The sequence below is a fragment of the Lepidochelys kempii genome, chromosome 1 (assembly GCF_965140265.1).
Source record: "Lepidochelys kempii isolate rLepKem1 chromosome 1, rLepKem1.hap2, whole genome shotgun sequence".
Classification (NCBI taxonomy): Eukaryota; Metazoa; Chordata; order Testudines; family Cheloniidae; genus Lepidochelys; species Lepidochelys kempii.
The window spans coordinates 233635367-233658879 of NC_133256.1; the positions used below are offsets into that span (position 1 = coordinate 233635367).

At 47.2% G+C, this 23513-nt stretch overlaps 2 protein-coding genes across 2 annotated transcripts in view; both read right to left on the reverse strand.

Moving 5' to 3' along the window:
- BCAT1 (branched chain amino acid transaminase 1) overlaps positions 1–15339 on the reverse strand; it is a 108572-nt gene extending 93233 nt beyond the window's left edge. The window contains exon 1 of the mRNA XM_073318390.1: positions 15114–15339. Within this exon, the coding sequence (XP_073174491.1) occupies positions 15114–15122 (9 nt within the window). The 5' untranslated portion in view covers positions 15123–15339. The remainder of the gene's footprint in view (positions 1–15113) is intronic.
- Positions 15340–19589: 4250 nt separating this feature from the next.
- On the reverse strand, positions 19590–21374 carry LOC140906215 (uncharacterized). The gene is made up of 2 exons (XM_073329718.1): positions 20732–21374; positions 19590–20142 (listed from the first exon to the last, which is right to left on the reverse strand). Exons 1-2 carry the CDS (start codon positions 21312–21314, stop codon positions 19775–19777), a joined length of 951 nt encoding a protein of 316 aa, XP_073185819.1. The 5' UTR covers positions 21315–21374; the 3' UTR covers positions 19590–19774.
- Positions 21375–23513: the final 2139 nt, after the last annotated feature.

A 23513-nucleotide genomic window follows, 5' to 3' on the forward strand; every position in this document is an offset into this window, starting at 1 on the left:
AAACCAGTTGGGAGTTAGGAAAACTTGTTTTCCTCTTCCAATATAGGAAATAAAAATGAGGTGTGAGAGCATGAGATCTACTACTTCTAAAATCCAGAAGGAAGTGGTGACCAGAGGAAAAAGCAGTCAAATTCATTCTCTACAGATAATACTTCCTTTGTTTAATAAATCTGTTCATTTTCAGTGCAAAACATATTGTGGTAAACTGACTTTTTTTTTCTTCCCCCTTTTGTATTCATTAGCACACTTAAGGTACTTTTATTTAACAAATAAAACTTTGAAAATGATTGTTTTTGTGCATTTGTAATTGAATTCCAATTTCTATCCAAATGCAATGTGATACAAATCATGAGTAAAAAAATAACGATTATCTAGTAATTAAGAAGTGTTATTCGCTATCTTTTAACATAATAAAGAATGTAAAAATTAAGAATCTGAATAAATGTAAGTTAAGCTATATAATTGCACAAATGAATATGTATAGCTATTGTGTATCCTCCAGGTTAGCAAAACCAGCACCAAATTTAGTGTAAAGGCTATATTTAGTTGCCAGTCAACATGTTTTAATGGTTAGCAACCAATGAGAATCAACCTTTTTTGGGAAAAATATCTGAAAAGTACAAATGCAAAACACAATTAAAATGAGTTAAATCAAAGTTTCCTGCTTGCTGATTTAAATCATGATTTAAAAAAACCCAGCAATTTAAATGGCTTTGATTTAAAACAATCCACCCTGATTTCTTGAGCATCCAATTCCTACAAATTTCAGTGGGAGTTCTGGCCATGGAAGGAACATACAATCAAACCCTAATGACCTGATTTACTGTTGCCCTGCACCTTGTGTAGCCAGTTATAACCATGCAAAGTGAATGCAATACTTCCAAATCAGAATAGTAACTTTTAGGCCCACTTTGGCCTGTGGTACAGGGCAATAGTGAATCAGACCCTACATGTGCACAAAAAACAAATGCTCTGGAATTCTTCTGGGAGACAAGGAGGACTCCTTTTTGTCCCGCAAGCCAAGCTTACACGCCCACTGGAGCAAGTCAAATAATAACCTGCTGGCTCTGCCAGACACCAACAACAATGCTAAGAATCAAAATGTTCTGTAACTGTGCATGTGACTGCAGGCTGGTAAGAGGCAGACATACACTGGTCTGAAGCTGGATTCAGCCTTAGCAACTTGTACAGAAAACTTAATTTATTATTGAGCTGTAAATGCCACTGGTGCATGGAGACACAAGGAGCCTGAGTTTCTGGATTGAGTAGATCTGCCAGTGCAGTTGCCTATACCCTAATTCCAAGAAGTTTATTATACTGTTAGGAAGAGATGGTCATAAAATGAAGCGGATAAGTTATACCAACAATAATCTGTCATAGGATCTGAATGGGTTAGTTACTGCAGCTGGACCCAGCCAACCATCAGAAGGATATTTACAGGGTTAGGCTGTTACATTTTGTGTGTGTTAAAGGCAGTGGTTATTTTCAAAGGTAGTGGGTTGGTATGGATGCTTTGTCTGGATGCAGAATCCTTGACAGCTACATGTGGCTTTTGGATGAACATCTGGCCACCTGTCTGAAGAGTGAGTGTGAATGGCACCGCTAGAGCAAAAGATGGATCAAGAGACCCAGAGGTTGACCTGAGCTGTGAAAGGGTGGTTACAAAGCAGAACAAACCAAGACAGACAGCAGCTTCTGGCTAAGTGGTGGCTAGAATTGCGTGCTTTATCTTGACTCTGGAGGGCAGAATGGTCTCTGTGATGCTTGTAGTTATTTTGCCACCTTTGTTCAAGGTGAAGAGGAACTGTGTCCATATTTTTATAGGCTTTTCAAAGGCACTTATCACTGTAGTAGCTAAAGGTCTCCGGAGTGATTACAGGTTTATCCTTACAACACCTGTGAGGTAGGGAAAATATTATTAGGCCCATTCACAGATGGGGAATGGAAGCTTAGAGTTGGTGGCGGGGGGGTTTGCCTAAGAGTCTTCACACTAGAGACAGGAATAGACACCATACCCCTTCGAGTTCTAACTGAACATCTTAATCACAAGACCATCTTCTCTCACACTAGAGCACATCTAGCCTTCTCTTCTGTGGCTGTGGAGGCTTCCCAGGCAGAAGAACTAGCGTGGTTTCACCGCAAATGGGAAGTTGAGGGCTGTGCAGTGGTCGTATCTCATCTGCACAAAGCCATGCTCTATGCATGTTCTCTTCCTGCACAACAGCGTACAGGTGCTTGCTGCTCAAAACTTGTCTACACTGCTGCCCCAGGATGTTTTAAAACTGGTGTAGTTGGTTTGAATTTAGAGGGAGAATTTCCTCATTTTTGATGAAGCCTGAGTTTGATGAAGCCTGATGCATCCTCTTGGTGCATCTCATGGTGTATACAAGGGTAGCTTTAAATTGGGTCCAGTTAGCTCCTACCTTGAAGGAAAAGAGGAGTTGAAGCCCCTATTCTGAGGCAAAGGGTATTGAGGACAGAGACATACTACAGGGAAAACGCCAGGGACTCAAGCCATGCTTGTGGACAGTGCTTACGCTGTTTGTTTCCTTGTTTAAGTTAATAAAGGCAAGCTCCAGGAAGAGGGCAAGTTTGGACTGTATACAGTGTGTGTGTGTGTTACTTAGTACAGAGTAGGCTATTCACTTGCTTATGCCTTCTCACTGCACCCAAAAGAGACAAACAGCCCAGCAGACTCCCCTATTACTTACAGAAAGAGCCCCCCCAGCATCAGAAACCTTCTTTCTTCTGTCTCCTGAATTCACGTTTTGGTTACCAAGCATGGTTGAAGCCAGTGTCAAAGTAAAGATTCTCTCCACAACTGTAACTCTAGACCCCGTGCACCTACAAATATGCAATTGGTTTATCTACCCACAGCAATCTAAGCCCAGGTCTACCCTAGGACTTTAGGTTGAATTTAGCAGCATTAAATCAATGTAAACCTGCACCCGTCCACACGATGAAACCCTTTATTTCGACTTAAAGGGCTCTTAAAATCGATTTCCTTACTCCACCCCTGACAAGTGGATTAGCGCTTAAATCGGCCTTGCCGGCTCAAATTTGGGGTACTGTGGACACAATTCGACGGTATTGGCCTCCGGGAGCTATCCCAGAGTGCTCCATTCTGACCGCTCTGGACAGCACTCTCAACTCAGATGCACTGGCCAGGTAGACAGGAAAAGAACCGCGAACTTTTGAATCTCATTTCCTGTTTGGCCAGCGTGGCAAGCTGCAGGTGACCATGATGGAGTCCCAGAATTGCAAAAGAGCTCCAGCATGGACCGAACGGGAGGTACGGGATCTGATTGCTGTATGGGGAGAGGAATCCGTGCTATCAGAACTCCGTTCCAGTTTTCGAAATGCCAAAACCTTTGTCAAAATCTCCCAGGGCATGAAGGACAGAGGCCATAACAGTGCCGCGTGAAACTGAAGGAGCTGAGGCAAGCCTACCAGAAACCCAGAGAGGCGAATGGCCGCTCCAGGTCAGAGCCCCAAACATGCCGCTTCTATGATGAGCTGCATGCCATTTTAGGAGGTTCAGCCACCACTACCCCAGCCGTGTTGTTTGACTCCTTCAATGGAGATGGAGGCAATACGGAAGCAGGTTTTGGGGACGAAGAAGAAGATGATGATGATGAGGTTGTAGATAGCTCACAGCAAGCAAGCGGAGAAACCGGTTTTCCCGACAGCCAGGAACTGTTTCTCACCATGGACCTGGAGCCGGTACACCCCGAACCCACCCAAGGCTGCCTCCTGGACCCAGCAGGCAGAAAAGGGACCTCCGGTGAGTGTACCTTTTAAAATACTATACATGGTTTAAAAGCAAGCATGTGAAAGGATTACTTTGCCCTGGCATTCGCGGCTCTCCTGGATGTACTCCCAAAGCCTTTGCAAAAGGTTTCTGGGGAGGGCAGCCTTATTGCGTCCTCCATGGTAGGACACTTTACCACTCCAGGCCAGTAACATGTACTCGGGAATCATTGTACAACAAAGCATTGCAATGTATGTTTGCTGACATTCAAACAACATCCGTTCTTTATCTCTCTGTGTTATCCTCAGGAGAGTGAGATATAATTCATGGTCACCTGGTTGAAATAGAGTGCTTTTCTTCAGGGGACACTCAGAGGAGCCCATTCCTGCTGGGCTGTTTGCCTGTGGCTAAACAGAAATGTTCCCCGCTGTTAGCCACAGGGAAGGGGGAGGGTTGAGGGGGTAGCCACGCGGTGGGAGGAGGCAAAATGCGTAACGAAAGCACATGTGCTATGTATGTAATGTTAACAGCAAGGTTTACCCTGAAAGAGTGTAGCAACTGTTTTATAAAATGTGTCTTTTTAAATACCGCTGTCCCTTTTTTTTTCTCCACCAGCTGCATGTGTTTCAATGATCACAGGATCTTCTCCTTCCCAGAGGCTAGTGAAGCTTAGAAAGAAAAAAAAACGCACACGCGATGACATGTTCTCCGAGCTCATGCTGTCCTCCCACACTGACAGAGCACAGACGAATGCGTGGAGGCAAATAATGTCAGGGTGCAGGAAAGCACAAAATGACCGGGAGGAGAGGTGGCGGGCTGAAGAGAGTAAGTGGCAGGCTGAAGACAGGGCTGAAGCTCAAATGTGGCGGCAGCGTGATGCGAGGAGGCAGGATTCAATGCTGAGGCTGCTGGAGGACCAATCCAGTGTATGGTTGAGCTGCAGCAAAGGCAGCTGGAGCACAGACTGCCACTGCAGCCCCTCTGTAACCAACCACCCTCCTCCCCAACTTCCATAGCCTCCACACCCAGACGCCCAAGAATGCGGTGGGGGGGGCCACCGGCCAACTAGCCACTCTGCCACAGAGGATTGCCCAAAAAGAAGAAGGCTGTCATTCAATAAATTTTAAAGTTGTAAACTTTTAAAGTGCTGTGTGGCATTTTCCTTCCCTCCTCCACCACCCCTCCTGGGATACCTTGGTAGTCATCCCCCTATTTGTGTGATGAATGAATAAAGAATGCATGAATGTGAAGCAACAATGACTTTATTGCCTCTGCAAGGGGTGATGGAAGGGAGGAGGGGAGGGTGGTTAGCTTACAGGGAAGTAGAGTGAACCAAGGGGCGGGGGGTTTCATCAAGGAGAAACAAACAGAACTTTCACACCGTAGCCTGGACAGTCATGAAACTGGTTTTCAAAGCTTCTCTGATGCATACCGTGCCCTCCTGTGCTCTTCTAACCGCCCTGGTGTCTGGCTGCGTGTAACCAGCAGCCAGGCGATTTGCCTCAACCTCCCACCCCACCATAAACGTCTCCCCCTTACTCTCACAGATATTGTGGAGCACGCAGCAAGCAGTAATAACAGTGGGAATATTGGTTTCGCTGAGGTCTAAGCAAGTCAGTAAACTGCGCCAGCGCACCTTTAAACGTCCAAATGCACATTCTACCACCGTTCTGCACTTGCTCAGCCTGTAGTTCAGCTCCTGACTACTGTCCAGGCTGCCTGTGTACGGCTTCATGAGCCATGGCATTAAGGGGTAGGCTGGGTCCCCAAGGATACATATAGGCATTTCAACATCCCCAACAGTTATTTTCTGGTCTGGGAATAAAGTCCCTTCCTGCAGCTTTTGAAACAGACCAGAGTTCCTGAAGATGCGAGCGTCATGTACCTTTCCCGGCCATCCCACGTTGATGTTGGTGAAACATCCCTTGTGATCCACCAGAGCTTGCAGCACTATTGAAAAGTACCCCTTGCGGTTTATGTACTCGCTGCCTTTGTGCTCCGGTGCCAAGATAGGGATATGGGTTCCGTCTATAGCCCCACCACAGTTAGGGAATCCCATTGCAGCAAAGCCATCCACTATGACCTGCACATTTCCCAGGGTCACTACCCTTGATATCAGCTGATCTTTGATTGCGTGGGCTACTTGCATCACAGCAGCCCCAACAGTAGATTTGCCCACTCCAAATTGATTCCCAACTGACCGACAGCTGTCTGGCGTTGCAAGCTTCCACAGGGCTATCGCCACTCGCTTCTCAACTGTGAGGGCTGCTCTCATCTTGGTATTCATGCGCCTCAGGGCAGGGGAAAGCAAGTCACAAAGTTCCATAAAAGTGCCTTTACGCATGCGAAAATTTCGCAGGCACTGGGAATTGTCCCAGACCGGCAACACTATGCGGTCCCACCAGTCTGTGCTTGTTTCCCGAGCCCAGAATCGGCATTCCACAGCATGAACCTGCCCCATTAGCGCCATGATGCATGCATTGGCAGGGCCCATGCTTTCAAAGAAATCTGTGTCCATGTCCTGATCACTCATGTGACCGCGCTGACGTCGCCTCCTCGCCCGGTATCGCTTTGCCAGGTTCTGGTGCTGCATATACTGCTGGATAATGCGTGTGGTGTTTAATGTGCTCCTAATTGCCAAAGTGAGCTGAGCGGCCTCCATGCTTGCCTTGGTATGGCGTCCGCACAGAAAAAAGGCGCGGAACGATTGTCTGCCGTTGCTCTGACGGAGGGAGGGGCGACTGACGACACGGCTTACAGGGTTGGCTTCAGGGAGCTAAAATCAACAAAGGGGGTATCTTTACATCAAGGAGTATTTCAGGCAGGACTTCACGGAGGGTTCCAATAAGAAATGATGCACCTAAGTTATTGTTCTTATTGGAACAAGAAGGTTAGCCTGGCCTCTGATTGATACATGGCTAGATTTACCTCGCCGCACCTTCTCTGTGAGTGACTGCAGTGTGACCTAGAGGAATGAGTCCCCTAGACAGGGGAGGGGGGGAAGCAAATGAGTACAAAACAAATCTGGTCTATTTCTTGTTTTGATCCACTCCATCTATCTTTTACATCTTTGGCTGGCAGCAGACGGTGCAGAAGGACTGCATGCCATCCACATCTCATGGCTGCTCGGCAGAAGATGGTACAGTACGGCTGCTAGCCATCCTCATCTCTTGCCTGCCCGGTAGAAGATGGTACAGTACGACTGCTAGCAATCCGTATCGCCTGCCTGCTCACCATAAGACGGTTCAATAGGACTGACTGCAGGACTAAAGAGAATGACCTGCTCAAGTCACTCCAAATTTAGTCCCTGCGCCCATGTCTGCCCAGGCGCTCCCAGCCGACGTGGCCAGGAGCACCTCGGACACGACGAGAACGGCTACCAGTCATACTGCACCATCTGCTGCCAGAAGGCAATGGGTTGCTGCTACTGTGTAGCAATGCCATACCGCGTCTGCCAGCACCCAGGAAACATACGGTGACGGTTACCTGAGCGGGCTCCATGCTTGCCGTGGTATGGCGTCTGCACAGGTAACTCAGGAAAAAAGGCGCGAAACGATTGTCTGCCCTTGCTTTCACGGAGGGAGGGAGGGGAGGGGGGCCTGACGATATGTACCCAGAACTACCCGCGACAATGTTTTAGCCCCATTCGGCATTGGGATCTCAACCCAGAATTCCAATGGGCAGCGGAGACTGCGGGAACTGTGGGATAGCTATCCACAGTGCAATGCTCCGGAAGTCGACTCTAGCCTCGGTACTGTGGAAGCACTCCGCCGAGTTAATGCACTTAATGCACTTAGAGCATTTTCTGTGGGGACACACACACTTGAATATATAAAACCGATTTCTAAAAAACCGACTTCTATAAATTTGACCTTATTCTGTAGTGTAGACATACCCATATTCATCATGATACATGTGGGATTTCCCATTCAAAGTACAAGGCATACCACAAATACCACAATAAGGATAAATGCTTTTTATATATATTTGTAGGAGTTACAAAGGAACAAGACTGGGAGCCAGGACTTAGGAGCTGATGACTTCTAGTCCTGGCTCTAAGATTGACTCCCTCTGTGATCTTGGACAAGCCATCTAGGGTAAAGTTTTCAAAAAACACCTAAGTGATTTAGGAACCAAACTCCCATTTTCAAAAGTGATTAGGCACTTGGGGCCACATTTACAAAGGTATTATAGAAAGAGATTCCCAGTAGAATTTACAAAAGTGCATGCATATTTGGACACCTAAAGATCTTCATAAATCTGGCTGTTAAGAGCTTAAGGCTACGACTACACTACACATGTACCAGGGGTTCTCAGGACAAAATTTCTGGTGGCCTCAGGAGTGCAGCCACCAACTCTTGCTGGTGGCCACTCTCACACTTTTTCCTAAAACACTTTATTTGGTTTTCCAAAGCTAATTAATATGGACATATACATGTCCAAATCATTGTAATTTATTTATTGCTAGCTAGTAAGTCTGTTGTGAAAAGTGATATTAACAAACATACAAATATCACTTTTTACAGCAGACTTACTCTGCCCTGGCAAGCCTGGGGATAAATTAAGCCCTGGATGGAGGGTCGGGGGAGGCAGTGAGGGCCAGGGGCGATGAGCGTGAAAGGGGCCGAAGGAGGCAGTGGAGTGCTGGAGCCTGAAGCCCCGTGGTCAGAACCCAAAGCCAGAGAGGACAGGGCCCAGTGACGGAGCACGAAGTCCCATGGCCAGAGCCTGCTGTCCTGCCACCCCTGGGCTAAACCCCAAAGCCTGAGTCCCACCGCCCCTGGGAAGGTGGGGAACAACCCAGCTGCCGGCTCCTCTTGCATTGTGCCCCAGGTGTCTCCAGAGGTGGGCAGGGCTCAACCCCTGCTGGGGGCCCCAGCAACCAACACCAAGGCAGTGCATCCAACTGCACCAGGGAAGGGGAGGGGCCGCTACTTTGGTTCCTCCCTCTCCCCTCCCAGAAGTCACAGCCCAGGTGGCTGTGGACGCAAGAAAAGCCCCTGGTGGCTGCATGCGGCCACAGTGGTAGCATTTGAAAAATGCTGTACTATGCTATACACTATGTCTAGACACTTGCTACAGCAGCGGAAGAATTTCAGCAGCATCCCTTTGACTTTCAAGGAACTTTATCACTGTTACAAATGGGATTTAGGAGCCTAAGTCACTTAGGCCTGGCCTACACCTAAAACAGATCAACATAGCTACATCACTCAGGGATATGAAAAATTCACACTCCTAAGAGATGTAGTTAAGCTGACGTAAGGCCCAGTATAGACACTGCTAAGTTGATGGAAGAATTCTTCTGCTGAAATTGCTACAGTCTCTTGAGGGGGTGGATTTCCTACTGAGACAGAAAAAAGAAAAATCCCTTCTGTCACTATAGGTAGTGTCTATACTACAGCACTCCAGTGGCATAGCTGCAACTGTGCTGCTTCCGTGCTGTAGTGTAGCCATAGCTTTAGGTGCCTTTGAAACTTTTCCCTATTACTGGATCCTACACTCATTAAAGTCAATAACAAAACTCCCACTGACTGGACTGGTGCAGGATCCTCTCTGCCCATTTTCCTACTGGGAAAATGGGGATAATACCACCTACCTCACACAGACGGCAGGAGATAAATTAAAGAATTAGTTTACAAATTATAATTTTATAATTATATAATTATATATAATTAATTTTATAATTATAATATACTCTTCATTGTCATTTCTTATTTTGTTCCTTATAATTATAAAATTTTCTTGACTGGCAAATCATTCAGAGAAGCAAAACCACAGATTACTAGGGATGTCACTATTGATTTTACATGGAAGGTGCTCAGACACTATGGTGATGGGCAGCCGCAAAAGGGATGGGGAGGGAAATGAACTCACATCGCAATGGAGCTGGTAAAACAACACTTTGAAAGCTTAAATCCGACTTGATTTCCTATTCTTCACACCTCTAGAATGAGACAGAGCCAGCTTTGCCAAGGATCACACCTTGACAAGCCACGCTAGCTCTGTGCACAAGCAAGCATGTGCTAAGGCCGTGACCCTGCAGATGCTGCCATCAAAGGAAGGAGATTTTCAAAGACACAAAGGTACCCAGCTCCTATAGACTTTAAAAGCACCCAGCCATCTTTTGTGCCTCTGAAAACTTCTCCCGGTCAATGGGATTAACCCATAGAAATAAGCAGCATGTCCAAGAATGAGTGTTTCCTAGCTCAGACTCTAACGTTGCTTACAGCACAGGCTTAAACCCTGAAGATTGAGGATCTGGAGCCCTTCCAATTTTTTTAATTTTATTTTTTTAGAATTTCCTATAGCATCTCTGGACAATCTTGTTAGACACATCCCTCTTTGAACCTTGTTAAATTCTTCTGTGTGCCTTGGTCAGGTCCCCTCTCTTTCCCCTCTTCTGTGAGGCAAACAATCACCACCCTTTCAATCTCTCTTCACATGAAAGTATTTGCATGCCTCTAATCACTCTCATTGCCAATCTCAGAATCCCCTTAATTTCTACTAGACCCTTTTTCAGATAGGGTGGCCATCACAGAACACACAGTATCCCCAGAGAAGCTGAACCACTGTTTTATATAATGGTATTATCACATTTTCAGTATTACCCTCAAGCCCATTCTTTAAATTGTTTGCTTTTTTTGATCCCATAAACCTTCATCTCCCCCATGACATTCTGGCCCTCACATCCTCTGTGAGTTTTTTGTTTCCCTCCTCCTTTTCCAAATACCTCGGAGAATTCTCCAGTGGGGTGGATGGGTGTGTGATGTTCCTTGGTGCCAGTGGTGGTCAGAATGGGATGAGGAGAAGATAGCCAGCTGGGAGAGAGTAGACTCTACGGCTGCCAGATCAGAGGAGGAGGCAGTAGCTCGGCTGCCTCATGCCAGGGGGAGGCAGGAAATGCAGCGTTTAAATCCCTTCTCATTGCTGCTTGTCTGGCAGAGGCTCTGGGAATGAGTGGAGAAGGCACTGTCCCCGGCATAGCTTCGGAATACTGATGAGTCTCGCTATGGGATTTAAGGAGTTAATTATATGATTCAGCTCATAAAAAGCAATTGGGTGTCAACAAAATGACTAGAATTCTCTTTAGAATTCTCACGAAGACTTCATGTCTCAGAAGATGTCATATCTATTCAGTACCTTTAGGTAGCTTTCTCAAGAAACCACCTACCTACATTACAGGGTTGATTTAACTACTAACGTTTGCAAAGCTCTTCAAGTTCCTCAGGATGGAAGTATTACTTATGGCTTTGTACAGCAGTTCTCCAACTTGTGCAGTCCATCAGCACCTTCCACACAGAAGTCACTGTCTTTTGTGCTCATCTTAAGGACAACAATGAGCAAGACCATCAGCAGTTTGAACACAAGAGAACCTCTGCCCAAGCAAACACCAATCTGTACTATTGTGTGCAAGACACAGGCTCAGAAAAAGAAACCTTGGACCTCTAGCTCGTCATCTGGGAGTCTTGTTTTCAGGCTCCAGGATGAATAGCACACCATGTTCTATTGCACTCCGCTAGCTGATTGTGGAGCAGGGCTGCACTCTGGAAGGCTGCCCACCTTCCCAGCTGCAGAATGAGTATAGTAATCATGGCTGTTACAAGGAACTTAAATGAAATAGTATTAAGAGCAACTCACCAAAATTAGATAATGTGAAACCATTAAGATTCTGGCTCGCAGAAAGGGTAAATGCACTGTTTGGGGAGGTCAGAGACACCCTGAAGACTGGGTTTTCTGGGTCTAAACAGGAGAAAACAAAGGGACTGGTCCCGCACTGCTAAACTCTCATGGACTTAGTGACCTTGAGGAGGCATAGTAGAGTCTGCTGCTGATCCTGCAAGCTTCTCTATGTCTGTCCCGGCTCGTTGCCGCCTCCTCCTCTTTCCCTTCTGACCACTTCTGGCATCAAGAAGCATCAACAAAATCAATATTCTAGTCTTACAATCAGCATGATCATTGTTGTTAAATTCATGAAACATTCAGGTCGGTAAACTGTACTAGTATTAGCTATGCACATAGTTAAGTATTCATATATATAGTTCTTTTACTCCATTGTATATATATGTCCTAAAAATGTAACTTGGGCATGAATGGTGAACTTCAAAAGGGAAGGTAAGTAAATGAATAACTCTGGTCCGTAAAACAATAACAACCCATGTACCAAGATGGGCGTGTCAGGGAAGACAGATGGGTTAAAGCTTTTGATTACTTTTAACAACAGTTGTAATTGGAACTTCATGTTATTTTATTTGGCTCTTATGGTTTGCACAAGAGAAGGAATCGCTGGACCTTTAGAAAAGCAAACAACTGGATTTTCATCGTCAGTAACATATGGTAATATTTGCTAGACTCCTAGTGGACCAGAGTTAATCTCACCTCTTGTATAATAAAGGTTTATGATGACAGGTGCTCTGTTTTATGAGGTAATAATCTGGTTCCTTAAAGTATAAACTATGAGGCAACGGAACCATTTCCAAGGAAAGTGGGGCCACGCATCCCTGTAGTTGTAAGGTAAAGTTATCAAGTTACCAGAATGGGTGACTGTATGACAAGTTATGGACATATACTCCCTCATCATGCGCTCAAGCTGTCATGGAAGTTTATGCTTTCAGTGCTGAGGCCAGGTGTTCAATCTCCACATTACAGACACCAAAGCTCTCAGTCACTAGCTACACTTTGTTACAGACTAGTACCCTGGACAGGACTTGAACTTCTCTGGGTCTCAAAGCCTTTGACTAGCTTTTCTAACAAGGTGGAAGACATAACTCATTTGGTATAGCGAATATGATCATATCATCCCTGCTGGTTGGGGCTAGCAAGAATAAAGTCCCCTGTTTTCTCACAGCAAAGAGACCTCATAATTTTTTTGCTAAAAATCCTGGTTTTGATGCCTACTAATGACAATGGTGTTTTTATTTATGTAGCCACAGTTATTTACAGATACTAACATTGTCATTTTATTTGTATGGGAGCAACTATACTAATGCATATGCTGAATCTTTAGCCCGCCTAGCGTGGATGCATTATTTCAAAAGGCCTGAATAGACTGTCTAGGTTGAGTGCTCATGTCATTAATAAAATGTGATGTGTCTCCTCTCCTGACAATCCTGACCCCTGAATATTTACTGATCACTGTATTCCTAAGGAGAAATTCATCCTTGGTGCAACTCCAGGGGAATAATTCCATGGAGTTATACCAGGGATGAATATGGCCCATGGCTGGTTTTGAAAAATGTAAGCTGTGTGCAAGCTAACCTCTTTTTTCTTCCTTCTGTTTCTCCTATGACTCTATAACACTGATCTGGGCAGTCAGCCTCAGTGCCAGGGAAATCAGACCGCCCACATCCTCACAAGATGATGTAAGCGCTAGGCCTGTCAGCTGAAATAAGTTGCCACAGGGGGACAAGGCAGAACTAGAGAAACCAGAGGTAAATTCAGTTCTGACACATAATATTTCTGTAAAGAGGGCTCAGAGACAGGAAGGGAATTAGAAGAGGGTTGAGGGAGAATGTGTCTTTATTGGAGTAGCAGGGATTTAAAGCAGGAAATAGTGAAGAGGGGAAACTTCAAGGGACAGGGAAGTGTAATGATCTCATTACTGATAGATACCTTCATAGTTTTATTTTTACTACAGTTATGCCTAGAGGCCCAAACTGTGATTGGGATCCCATTGTGATGAGCGCTATGACTGTACAAACACACAGTGACAGTCCCTGTCCTCAAGAGTTTACAGTCTAAACAGATAAAACAAATGAAGGGCAAAAGGGAAAACAAAGGCACAGAGAAGTGAAGTGACTTCTCCAAAGTTACACAGTAGGCCAGTGGCAGAATGTACAACCCAGATCTCCTGTCTCCTAGATCAGAGTACCATTATATCATTCCCGTTTGTTCTGTCCAGCAGAGTGATCCTTTTGCTTAGAAATAGTGTAATTTCATTGTCAAGCTCACTGTTGTCATGATCAGTGCTATGGATCAAATTTTACTTCCTTCTTTTTTGTTTGTGCTTGGTTAGTATTGCTGTAAGGTGATGGATAACAGTCCTGCAGTTTGAAGTCCACTGCTCTGGTCAGTCATGCAGCTGGTACAGCCAGAATAGTGGCAATGCAAGATTGTAACCTGCTCCCCAGAGTGCCTACATCCCTAGCCCACAGCATGCGGAACCGGAGAAGCCACTAAGTGGGCTACTAGGAGCATTTTCAGAACTTCTCCCATCACTGGTCTAGCCCTGTCTCAGCTGCATTGATGCTAGCAGTTGTGGGAATGCTCATGTAGATGGAGCACAGGTGTGGTGGGGTGGTGATAAAACACCGATTTACTAGTGTTCCCATTATTGACAGCATCTGTGCAGCTGCACCATTGCTAAGGCAACAGCGAGGGAATTTCAGAAAATGTTCAATGTAGACAAGATCCAAGGGTGAGAAAAGGGCAACACAACAATCGGCAGGGGAGAGCAGCATGAGTGCAGCCCACTGATGTTTCCCCTTCCGCCCCTGGGTGGAATAAGCTCTCATCTCATCTAGCAGAATCATTTAAGTGGAGCAACTGTGCACGAGCCCAAGTGCAAATTCAGGACAAACAATATGTCAGTTCAAAGCCAGCTTTGTACAGAACCTCCTTCAAGACCCCAGACCTTCGCATGGTGCAGCTGTTTCGTGCAGTGTAAAGTTACCAGCTGAGAAGAAAAAGCAGCAACAGCACGAAGCCCTTTTGGAAGAACAAGACGTCTCTCCCCACATCTCAGGGGGCAGCATAAAAAAAGACTGTATAACTTAAAGGATGTAGAGACCCAACTGCGACTATAAAAGGCTGGTTTCCAAAAGCCCAACATCTCACATTAACTTTAACACGTGAAAAGGTTACATTTTCCATTTACACCAAACCACGCTACACTCTGCTGCCTGTTACCCTGATTCAGGTCTAGCATGACTGCACAGCTAAGAGCTATAATAAACTCCCGGGCACTTCAAATCCATGTTGCCTGTCAGCAGACTATACCCTTCGCTGATTTTTTTTTTCCCTTCTGTTTTTTTAACCCCTTAAGAGACCCATTGTTAGAAATAAAGCCGCGCCGGTAACAAACAATTCTCCCATGCAAGATTAGATGGAAAGGCTTTCTCTCTCTTTCTCTCTCTCCTCCCCCCCAATATGCCATTCAACAATTTAAAAAGGAGACGAGAGAGTCACGCACATCCTGCCTCTGAATCAGAAACAATCAACTCGCGAGGACAGAGCCTCCCTTGCGAAGCACCAAAGCCAAATCCGAGCAACAACAAACTAGAGAAATGCTGTTTTCTTGCCACTGTGCATCCCTCGGTGGACGGGCACCCAGGGAGAAATTCTGCAGCACACTGACTCCAATTACCTTCATCATGCTGGGGCAAGAGCATTAATTGCCAGATGAAGGCAGGAAGAGCTTTCTCCACGGCCCCGCTCCCTTCGGTCACCGATGAGGATGAAGCGCCTACAGGCTGTCAGTCTCTCCCTCACGCAGCGCCTGCCTGCTTTGGGACACGTTGCAGCGCAGGCTGGAAGGAACTGACACTCTCCCGGCCGCGGCTGCTGGCGGCGGCTGCTGCTTGCGGGTTCCGATTGCATCAGCGCCCGGCCCCGCCGCGTTCCCCCGGTCGCCGCTAGGGGGAGCAGTCGCCAGAGCCGCGGGACATCACCTCCCCAAAGAAGCAGCGTCCCCATAGCGCCAAGGTATTTCACCCTCCTCCCCCAGCCGCCACTGGCGCCCAGCGTCCCAGCCCAGTGGGCGCTGCGAGAGGTCAGGGCCTGGGTGTAATCATCTGCCTGTCCTCACGGGCTACCCAGACAAGGTAGCTACCAGGGCCCAGTTTGGGTCCATCACGGGTCTCCAGAATGTCCCAGACGTGTGGAGAGGATTCATACCACCAGGGATTCTTTGCACTGAAAATGTTTCACCCTGGCCTAGGGGCCTTACTCTTTTTCCTGCCCCTCCTTCATAGATGTAAGCAGTGTCAGGATGAGCTCCACCCTGACATCCGGTGGTGAGGTGTGGTAAGTTGTGGAAAAGAACTTCAGGGGCCGATCTCATTTGCATAGGCACACCCGCCCCGCCTAGAATGAGACCATAGCTGCCCAAATGGTCACTGTGGCTGCTGTGGGATCCCCAGTGTCTCTGTTATTGGGGCAGGAAGAATAAATTGTTATTACCCTGATTATGGGACCTGTGCTTGGAACTGTACGTGGCCTTTTGTTATGATGGAGGGATTCACCATCAACTAAGGAGCACTCACTTGGCAAGGGTCATGGGTTCCAAAAACTGTGTGAATAGAGAGAGGTTGGGGACAAGTATTAATACTTGGTGGCATGGGCCCCTTGGTGAGGGCCTTACATGCTAATTGCACTTCCTCCTCTCTCCACTGTGGAATATCAGAGCTAATTTTGATTTCATTAGAAGTCTGGTTGTAGGCTGCTGAGCTCGCTTTGGGCTGACAGTGCACTAGCACTGGGGCTCCCTTACTACAAGCTGAATTCACCTAAGAGCTGAAATCACTTAGTGTTATGTTAAGTAGTGGGGGAGCCTGAAGATATATTGTGGAGCAGTTTGCAGGATGGCTGGAGTGCCTTGCAGACCGGCTGGTGAAGCAGTTAGACGTGGAGCAGTTTGTGGATGGCAGGAGCTGCTTGTGGGCCGTGGAGCTGAGCGAAGGAGTTCGTGGGGCGGGTGGCGGAGCGGAGTGCAGCTGAGCGAAGGAGTTCGTGGGGCGGGTGGCGGAGCGGAGCGCAGCTGAGCGAAGGAGTTCGTGGGGCGGCTGGCAGAGCGGAGCGCCGCTATGGGGCGGTCAGCTTCAGATCATGTAAGGTGCCTCTTACCCCCATCCCATTTCCACCCAGGTTGGGAGGTAAAGCTCCGCAGATAAACTTTCGAACTCTGGGGCTGCCCTGACCAGGGACAGGGACTTTTGGGACTTTGGGTGATTTGGGGTTGCTGGACTCAAGAACCAAAGGGAAAAGGGCATGCCCCAATTTGCTTGGGGTGGGTTTTTTTTTTGCTCATGGGTTGTGTTATGAATCCTGTTGGTGGTGTTTCCCCAACATAATGCCACATTGTTTCTCTCTGTTATTAAAAGGCTTTTCCTACACTATGGGTATGTCTACACTACGAAATTAGGTCGAATTTATAGAAGTCGGTTTTTTAGAAATCGGTTTTATATATTTGAGTGTGTGTGTCCCCACAGAAAATGCTCTAAGTGCATTAAGTGCATTAACTCGGCGGAGCGCTTTCACAGTACCGAGGCAAGCGTCGACTTCCGGAGCGTTGCACTGTGGGTAGCTATCCCACAGTTCCCGCAGTCTCCGCTGCCCATTGGAATTCTGGGTTGAGATCCCAATGCCTGATGGGGCTAAAACATTGTCGTGGGTGGTTCTGGGTACATATCGTCAGGCCCCCGTTCCCTCCCTCCCCCCGTGAAAGCAAGGGCAGACAATCTTTTCGCGCCTTTTTTCCTGAGTTACCTGTGCAGACGCCATACCACGGCAAGCATGGAGCCCGCTCAGGTAACCGTCACCCTATGTCTCCTGGGTGCTGGCAGACACGGTACGGCATTGCTACACAGTAGCAGCAACCCCTTGCCTTGTGACAGCAGACGGTACAGTACGACTGGTAGCTGTCATCGTCATGTCCGAGGTGCTCCTGGTCGCCTCTGTGAGGTCGATCAGGAGCGCCTGGGCAGACATGGGCGCAGGGACTAAATTTGGAGTGACTTGAGCAGGTCATTCTCTTTAGTCCTGCAGTCAGTCCTATTGAACCGTCTTATGGTGAGCGGGCAGGCGATACGGACTGCTAGCAGTCGTACTGTACCATCTTCTGCCGAGCAGCTATGAGATGTGGATGGCATGCAGGCCTTCTGCACCGTCTGCTGCCAGCCAAAGATGTAAAAAATAGATGGAGTGGATCAAAACAAGAAATAGACCAGATTTGTTTTGTACTCATTTGCTTCCCCCCCTCCCCTGTCTAGGGGACTCATTCTTCTAGATCACACTGCAGTCACTTACAGAGAAGGTGCAGCGAGGTAAATCTAGCCATGTATCAATCAGAGGCCAGGCTAACCTTCTTGTTCCAATAAGGACAATAACTTAGGTGCACCATTTCTTATTGGAACCCTCCGTGAAGTCCTGCCTGAAATACTCCTTGATGTAAAGATACCCCCTTTGTTGATTTTAGCTCCCTGAAGCCAACCCTGTAAGCCGTGTCGTCAGTCGCCCCTCCCTCCGTCAGAGCAACGGCAGACAATCGTTCCGCGCCTTTTTTCTGTGCGGACGCCATACCAAGGCAAGCATGGAGGCCGCTCAGCTCACTTTGGCAATTAGGAGCACATTAACCACCACACGCATTATCCAGCAGTATATGCAGCACCAGAACATGGCAACGCGATACCAGGCGAGGAGGCGACGTCAGCGCGGTCCCGTGAGTGATCAGGACATGGACACAGATTTCTCTGAAAGCATGGGCCCTGACAATGCATGCATCATGGTGCTAATGGGGCAGGTTCATGCTGTGGAACGCCGATTCTGGGCTCGGGAAACAAGCACAGACTGGTGGGACCGCATAGTGTTGCAGGTCTGGGACGATTCCCAGTGGCTGCGAAACTTTCGCATGCGTAGGGGCACTTTCATGGAACTTTGTGACTTGCTTTCCCCTGCCCTGAAGCGCATGAATACCAAGATGAGAGCAGCCCTCACAGTTGAGAAGCGAGTGGCGATAGCCCTGTGGAAGCTTGCAACGCCAGACAGCTACCGGTCAGTTGGGAATCAATTTGGAGTGGGCAAATCTACTGTGGGGGCTGCTGTGATGCAAGTAGCCCACGCAATCAAAGATCTGCTGATATCAAGGGTAGTGACCCTGGGAAATGTGCAGGTCATAGTGGATGGCTTTGCTGCAATGGGATTCCCTAACTGTGGTGGGACCATAGACGGAACCCATATCCCTATCTTGGCACCGGAGCACAAAGGCAGCGAGTACATAAACCGCAAGGGGTACTTTTCGATAGTGCTGCAAGCTCTGGTGGATCACAAGGGACGTTTCACCAACATCAACATGGGATGGCCGGGAAAGGTGCATGATGCTCGCATCTTCAGGAACTCTGGTCTGTTTCAAAAGCTGCAGGAAGGGACTTTATTCCCAGACCAGAAAATAACTGTTGGGGATGTTGAAATGCCTATATGTATCCTTGGGGACCCAGCCTACCCCTTAATGCCATGGCTCATGAAGCCGTACACAGGCAGCCTGGACAGTAGTCAGGAGCTGTTCAACTACAGGCTGAGCAAGTGCAGAATGGTGGTAGAATGTGCATTTGGACGTTTAAAGGAGCGCTGGTGCAGTTTACTGACTGGCTTAGACCTGAGCGAAACCAATATTCCCACTGTTATTACTGCTTGCTGTGTGCTCCACAATATCTGTGAGAGTAAGGGGGAGACGTTTATGGCGGGGTGAGAGGTTGAGGCAAATCGCCTGGCTGCTGGTTACGCGCAGCCAGACACCAGGGCGGTTAGAAGAGCACAGGAGGGCGCGGTATGCATCAGAGAAGCTTTGAAAACCAGTTTCATGACTGGCCAGGCTACGGTGTGAAACCCCCTTGATGAAACCCCCCGCCCCTTGGTTCACTCTACTTCCTTGTAAGCTAACCAACCACCCTCCCCTCCTCCCTTTAATCATTGCTTGCAGAGGCAATAAAGTCATTGCTGCTTCACAGTCATGCATTCGTTATTCATTCATCACACAAATAGGGAGATGACTACCAAGGTATCCCAGGAGGGGTGGTGGAGGAGGGAAGGAAAATGCCACACAGCACTTTAAGCACAGCACTTTAAAAGTTTACAACTTTAAAATTTATTGAATGACAGCCTTCTTTTTTTTGGGCAATCCTCTGTGGTGGAGTGGCTGGTTGGCCGGAGGCCCCCCCACCGCGTTCTTGGGCGTCTGGGTGTGGAGGCTATGGAACTTGGGGAGGAGGGCGGTTGGTTACAGAGGGGCAGCAGTGGCAGTCTGTGCTCCAGCTACCTTTGCTGCAGCTCAAACATACACTGGAGCATACTGGTTTGGTCCTGCAGCAGCCTCAGCATTGAATCCTGCCTCCTCTCATCATGCTGCCACCACATTTGAGCTTCAGCCCTGTCTTCAGCCCGCCACTTACTCTCTTCAGCCCACCACTTACTCTCTTCAGCCCTCCACCTCTCCTCCCGGTCATTTTGTGCTTTCCTGCACTCTGACATTATTTGCCTCCACGCATTCGTCTGTGCTCTGTCAGTGTGGGAGGACAGCATGAGCTCGGAGAACATTTCATTGCGAGTGCGTTTTTTTTTCTTTCTAAGCTTCACTAGCCTCTGGGAAGGAGAAGATCCTGTGATCATTGAAACACATGCAGCTGGTGGAGAAAAAAAAAAGGGACAGCGGTATTTAAAAAGACACATTTTATAAAACAGTCGCTACACTCTTTCAGGGTAAACCTTGCTGTTAACATTACATACATAGCACATGTGCTTTCGTTACAAGGTTGCATTTTGCCTCCTCCCACCGCATGACTACCCCCTCAACCTTCCCCCCTCCCTGTGGCTAACAGCGGGGAACATTTCTGTTTAGCCACAGGCAAACAGCCCAGCAGGAATGGGCTCCTCTGAGTGTCCCCTGAAGAAAAGCACTCTATTTCAACCAGGTGACCATGAATTATATCTCACTCTCCTGAGGATAACACAGAGAGATAAAGAACGGATTTTGGTTGAATGCCAGCAAACATACACTGCAATGCTTTGTTCTACAGTGATTCCCGAGTACGTGTTACTGGCCTGGAGTGGTAAAGTGTCCTACCATGAAGGACGAAATAAGGCTGCCCTCCCCAGAAACCTTTTGCAAAGGCTTTAGGACTACATCTAGGAGAACCGCAAATGCCAGGGCAAAGTAATCCTTTCACATGCTTGCTTTTAAACCATGTATAGCATTTTAAAAGGTACACTCACCAGAGGTCCCTTCTCCGCCTGCTGGGTCCAGGAGGCAGCCTTGGGTGGGTTCGGGGGGTACTGGCTCCAGGTCTAGGGTGAGAAACAGTTCCTGGCTGTCGGGAAAACCGGTTTCTCCGCTTGCTTGCTGTGAGCTATCTACAACCTCCTTCTCATCATCATCTTCTTCGTCCCCAAAACCTACTTCCGTACTGCCTCCATCTCCATTGAAGGAGTCAAACAACACGGCTGGGGTAGTGGTGGCTGAACCCCCTAAAATGGCATGCAGCTCATCATAGAAGCGGCATGTTTGGGGCTCTGACCCAGAGCGGCTGTTCGCCTCTCTGGTTTTCTGGTAGGCTTGCCTCAGCTCCTTCAGTTTCACGCGGCACTGCTTCGGGTCCCTGTTATGGCCTCTGTCCTTCATGCCCTGGGAGATTTTGACAAAGGTTTTGGCATTTCGAAAACTGGAACGGAGTTCTGATAGCACGGATTCCTCTCCCCAAACAGCGATCAGATCCCGTACCTCCCGTTCGGTCCATGCTGGAGCTCTTTTGCGATTCTGGGACTCCATCATGGTCACCTGTGCTGATGAGCTCTGCATGGTCACCTGCAGCTTGCCACGCTGGCCAAACAGGAAATGAGATTCAAAAGTTCGCGGTTCTTTTCCTGTCTACCTGGCCAGTGCATCTGAGTTGAGAGTGCTGTCCAGAGCGGTCAGAATGGAGCACTCTGGGATAGCTCCCGGAGGCCAATACCATCGAATTGTGTCCACAGTACCCCAAATTCGAGCCGGCAACGTCGATTTAAGCGCTAATCCACTTGTCAGGGGTGGAGTAAGGAAATCGATTTTAAGAGCCCTTTAAGTCGAAATAAAGGGCTTCATTGTGTGGACGGGTGCAGGTTTAAATCGATTTAACGCTGCTAAATTCGACCTAAAGTCCTAGTGTAGACCAGGGCTCAGACTATGTGCTTTCGAGAGGGGAAGTATTGCCTCTTGGAGGCGCCCAGCGGGGGTGGTATATATTTGTCCCAGGTCACTGGATGGGGGCTCGAGCCGGTTTGCATTGTGTTATTGGAATGGATCCCCTAGATATTGAACCCGGCCCTTGTTGCTGCCAACTCTGACGGGCAGAAGGGTTACATAAACAAGGGTAAATGCTGCTTTGCTCTCTGAGTCATTTCCTCATACCTGCTTTCAAACTGTCTGGACACTCAAAACCTCTCAGTTTACCCACCCCTTTCCCCCAGTCAGCACTGCATCCTTCAGTTCTCATTGCAGGTGGATTTTATGCACACTTAACATTTTTTTGCAAAATTTGCACCACTGCAGGTGCAGCTCTTCCAGTGGTAGCAATGGGAGCTTTAATGTGGACAGGACCCAATCTCTGAGCAGAGATAGATGGCACAGGGCATAAACATCAGAGTCCCAACTATATGCACAATCCCACCATTGCTACTGCTAGTTGAGCTGCACCAATAGGAAGTACTGTACAATGGTGAGAATTCTGAAGAAAATATCCTACTGTAGACCCAGCCTAATCTTCCCAAATAAAGGTGCCTATTCCCATCTTCACTGATTTTATCTTTTTTCCTTTGTTATCATTTTCATAACTGGTTTAACTCTTCTTGCCTGCTGGTGAGCAGCTGCGTCCAGCTCCAGAAAAGACTTTTCTTTACTGATTTTACTGCTAAGTGAATACTTCAGTAAACTGTTTTGCTCTGCATTTGTATGAATGATTCTCCCTTGAATATATATATATGTGTGTGTGTAGTTTCAAAAATAACTGGCAGAGCATTGTCATGGGAAAACTCAAATGATAAATAGTAAAAGAACGATGATTTTATAGGTGAGAGTGGAATTACAGGGAAAAAGTTGGCACGCTAATTTTACAAATCCAGCAAACAGCTAGTGTCCCGCTAGTGAGGGTTGCAAAGCCTTTGTGCTCCAGGAGCTTCCCACCATGCTAGCTGAAAGTAATATGCCTACAGAGTAGGAGCTACTGGTACAAGGACACAGCTGAGAAAAAGCCAGATTCCTACTGCTGCTGCAACAGCTGCTCATCATGACTCCACTGAATGACTGCAAGCAACAGCAATGCCAGAGATTTGCTTTCTTTATTTAATTTACCATTTTAATGACCTTTTAAACTGTAAAAATAACCAGTGTTTACTGTTGTTGGTTTATGCGTGTGCACGCACACATGCTGAAGAGTTTAGGCTTTTGATATTTTCAATTATCTGACATTCTTAAGAGGCCATATACACCTCTATTTATGGGCTCTATTCAGCAGCAGGGGAAAAGTTCCCTTATATGGCACAAAGGTCTGCAAAATATCTGGAACATCTGGGCAGGGTTAATTCCTACATTGATGATAAATGAATTTTACATGAATTTGTAACTCTGCTGTAAGAATATACTTATGGGCTTGAACCATGACAATCAAAGGTCTTGTCTGCATTGGATTTTTTTCCCTTAAAGCTTCCCATCGTTGCAGCGCTATCAGTGCTGGAAACTGTAGTGCAGACAAGGTGCCCCAGTAGCTGCCAGCATTTGTACTACAGTGTCACCTAGATCTGTTCTGAGGAGGGTTAGAAAACATTGTGGGTTAGAAAACCAGCACCTTGTTTAGCCTCCCACTCCCCTGTTGCTACCACTAGAGCTGCATGATGGGAAATTTTAGGGAAAAAAATCTAGTGTAGACAAGGCCAAAGGTTTCAAGTGAGAATATTTTTGCAATTTTTAAAAATAGGCTATTTTTATGTTCTGAGAGTTAAAAAGTTGGTTTGGGAAATTTCTTGC

Excerpts from the sequence above, each read along its gene's own strand:
- LOC140906215 (XM_073329718.1), bottom strand. The coding sequence starts at position 21,314 with ATGCAGAGCTCATCAGCACAGGTGACCATGATGGAGTCCCAGAATCGC. Across the intron at positions 20,143-20,731 it reads AGGCGGAGAAGGGACCTCTG|CTGCATGTGTTTCAATGATC; the intron begins GTGAGTGTACCT and ends TTTCTCCACCAG.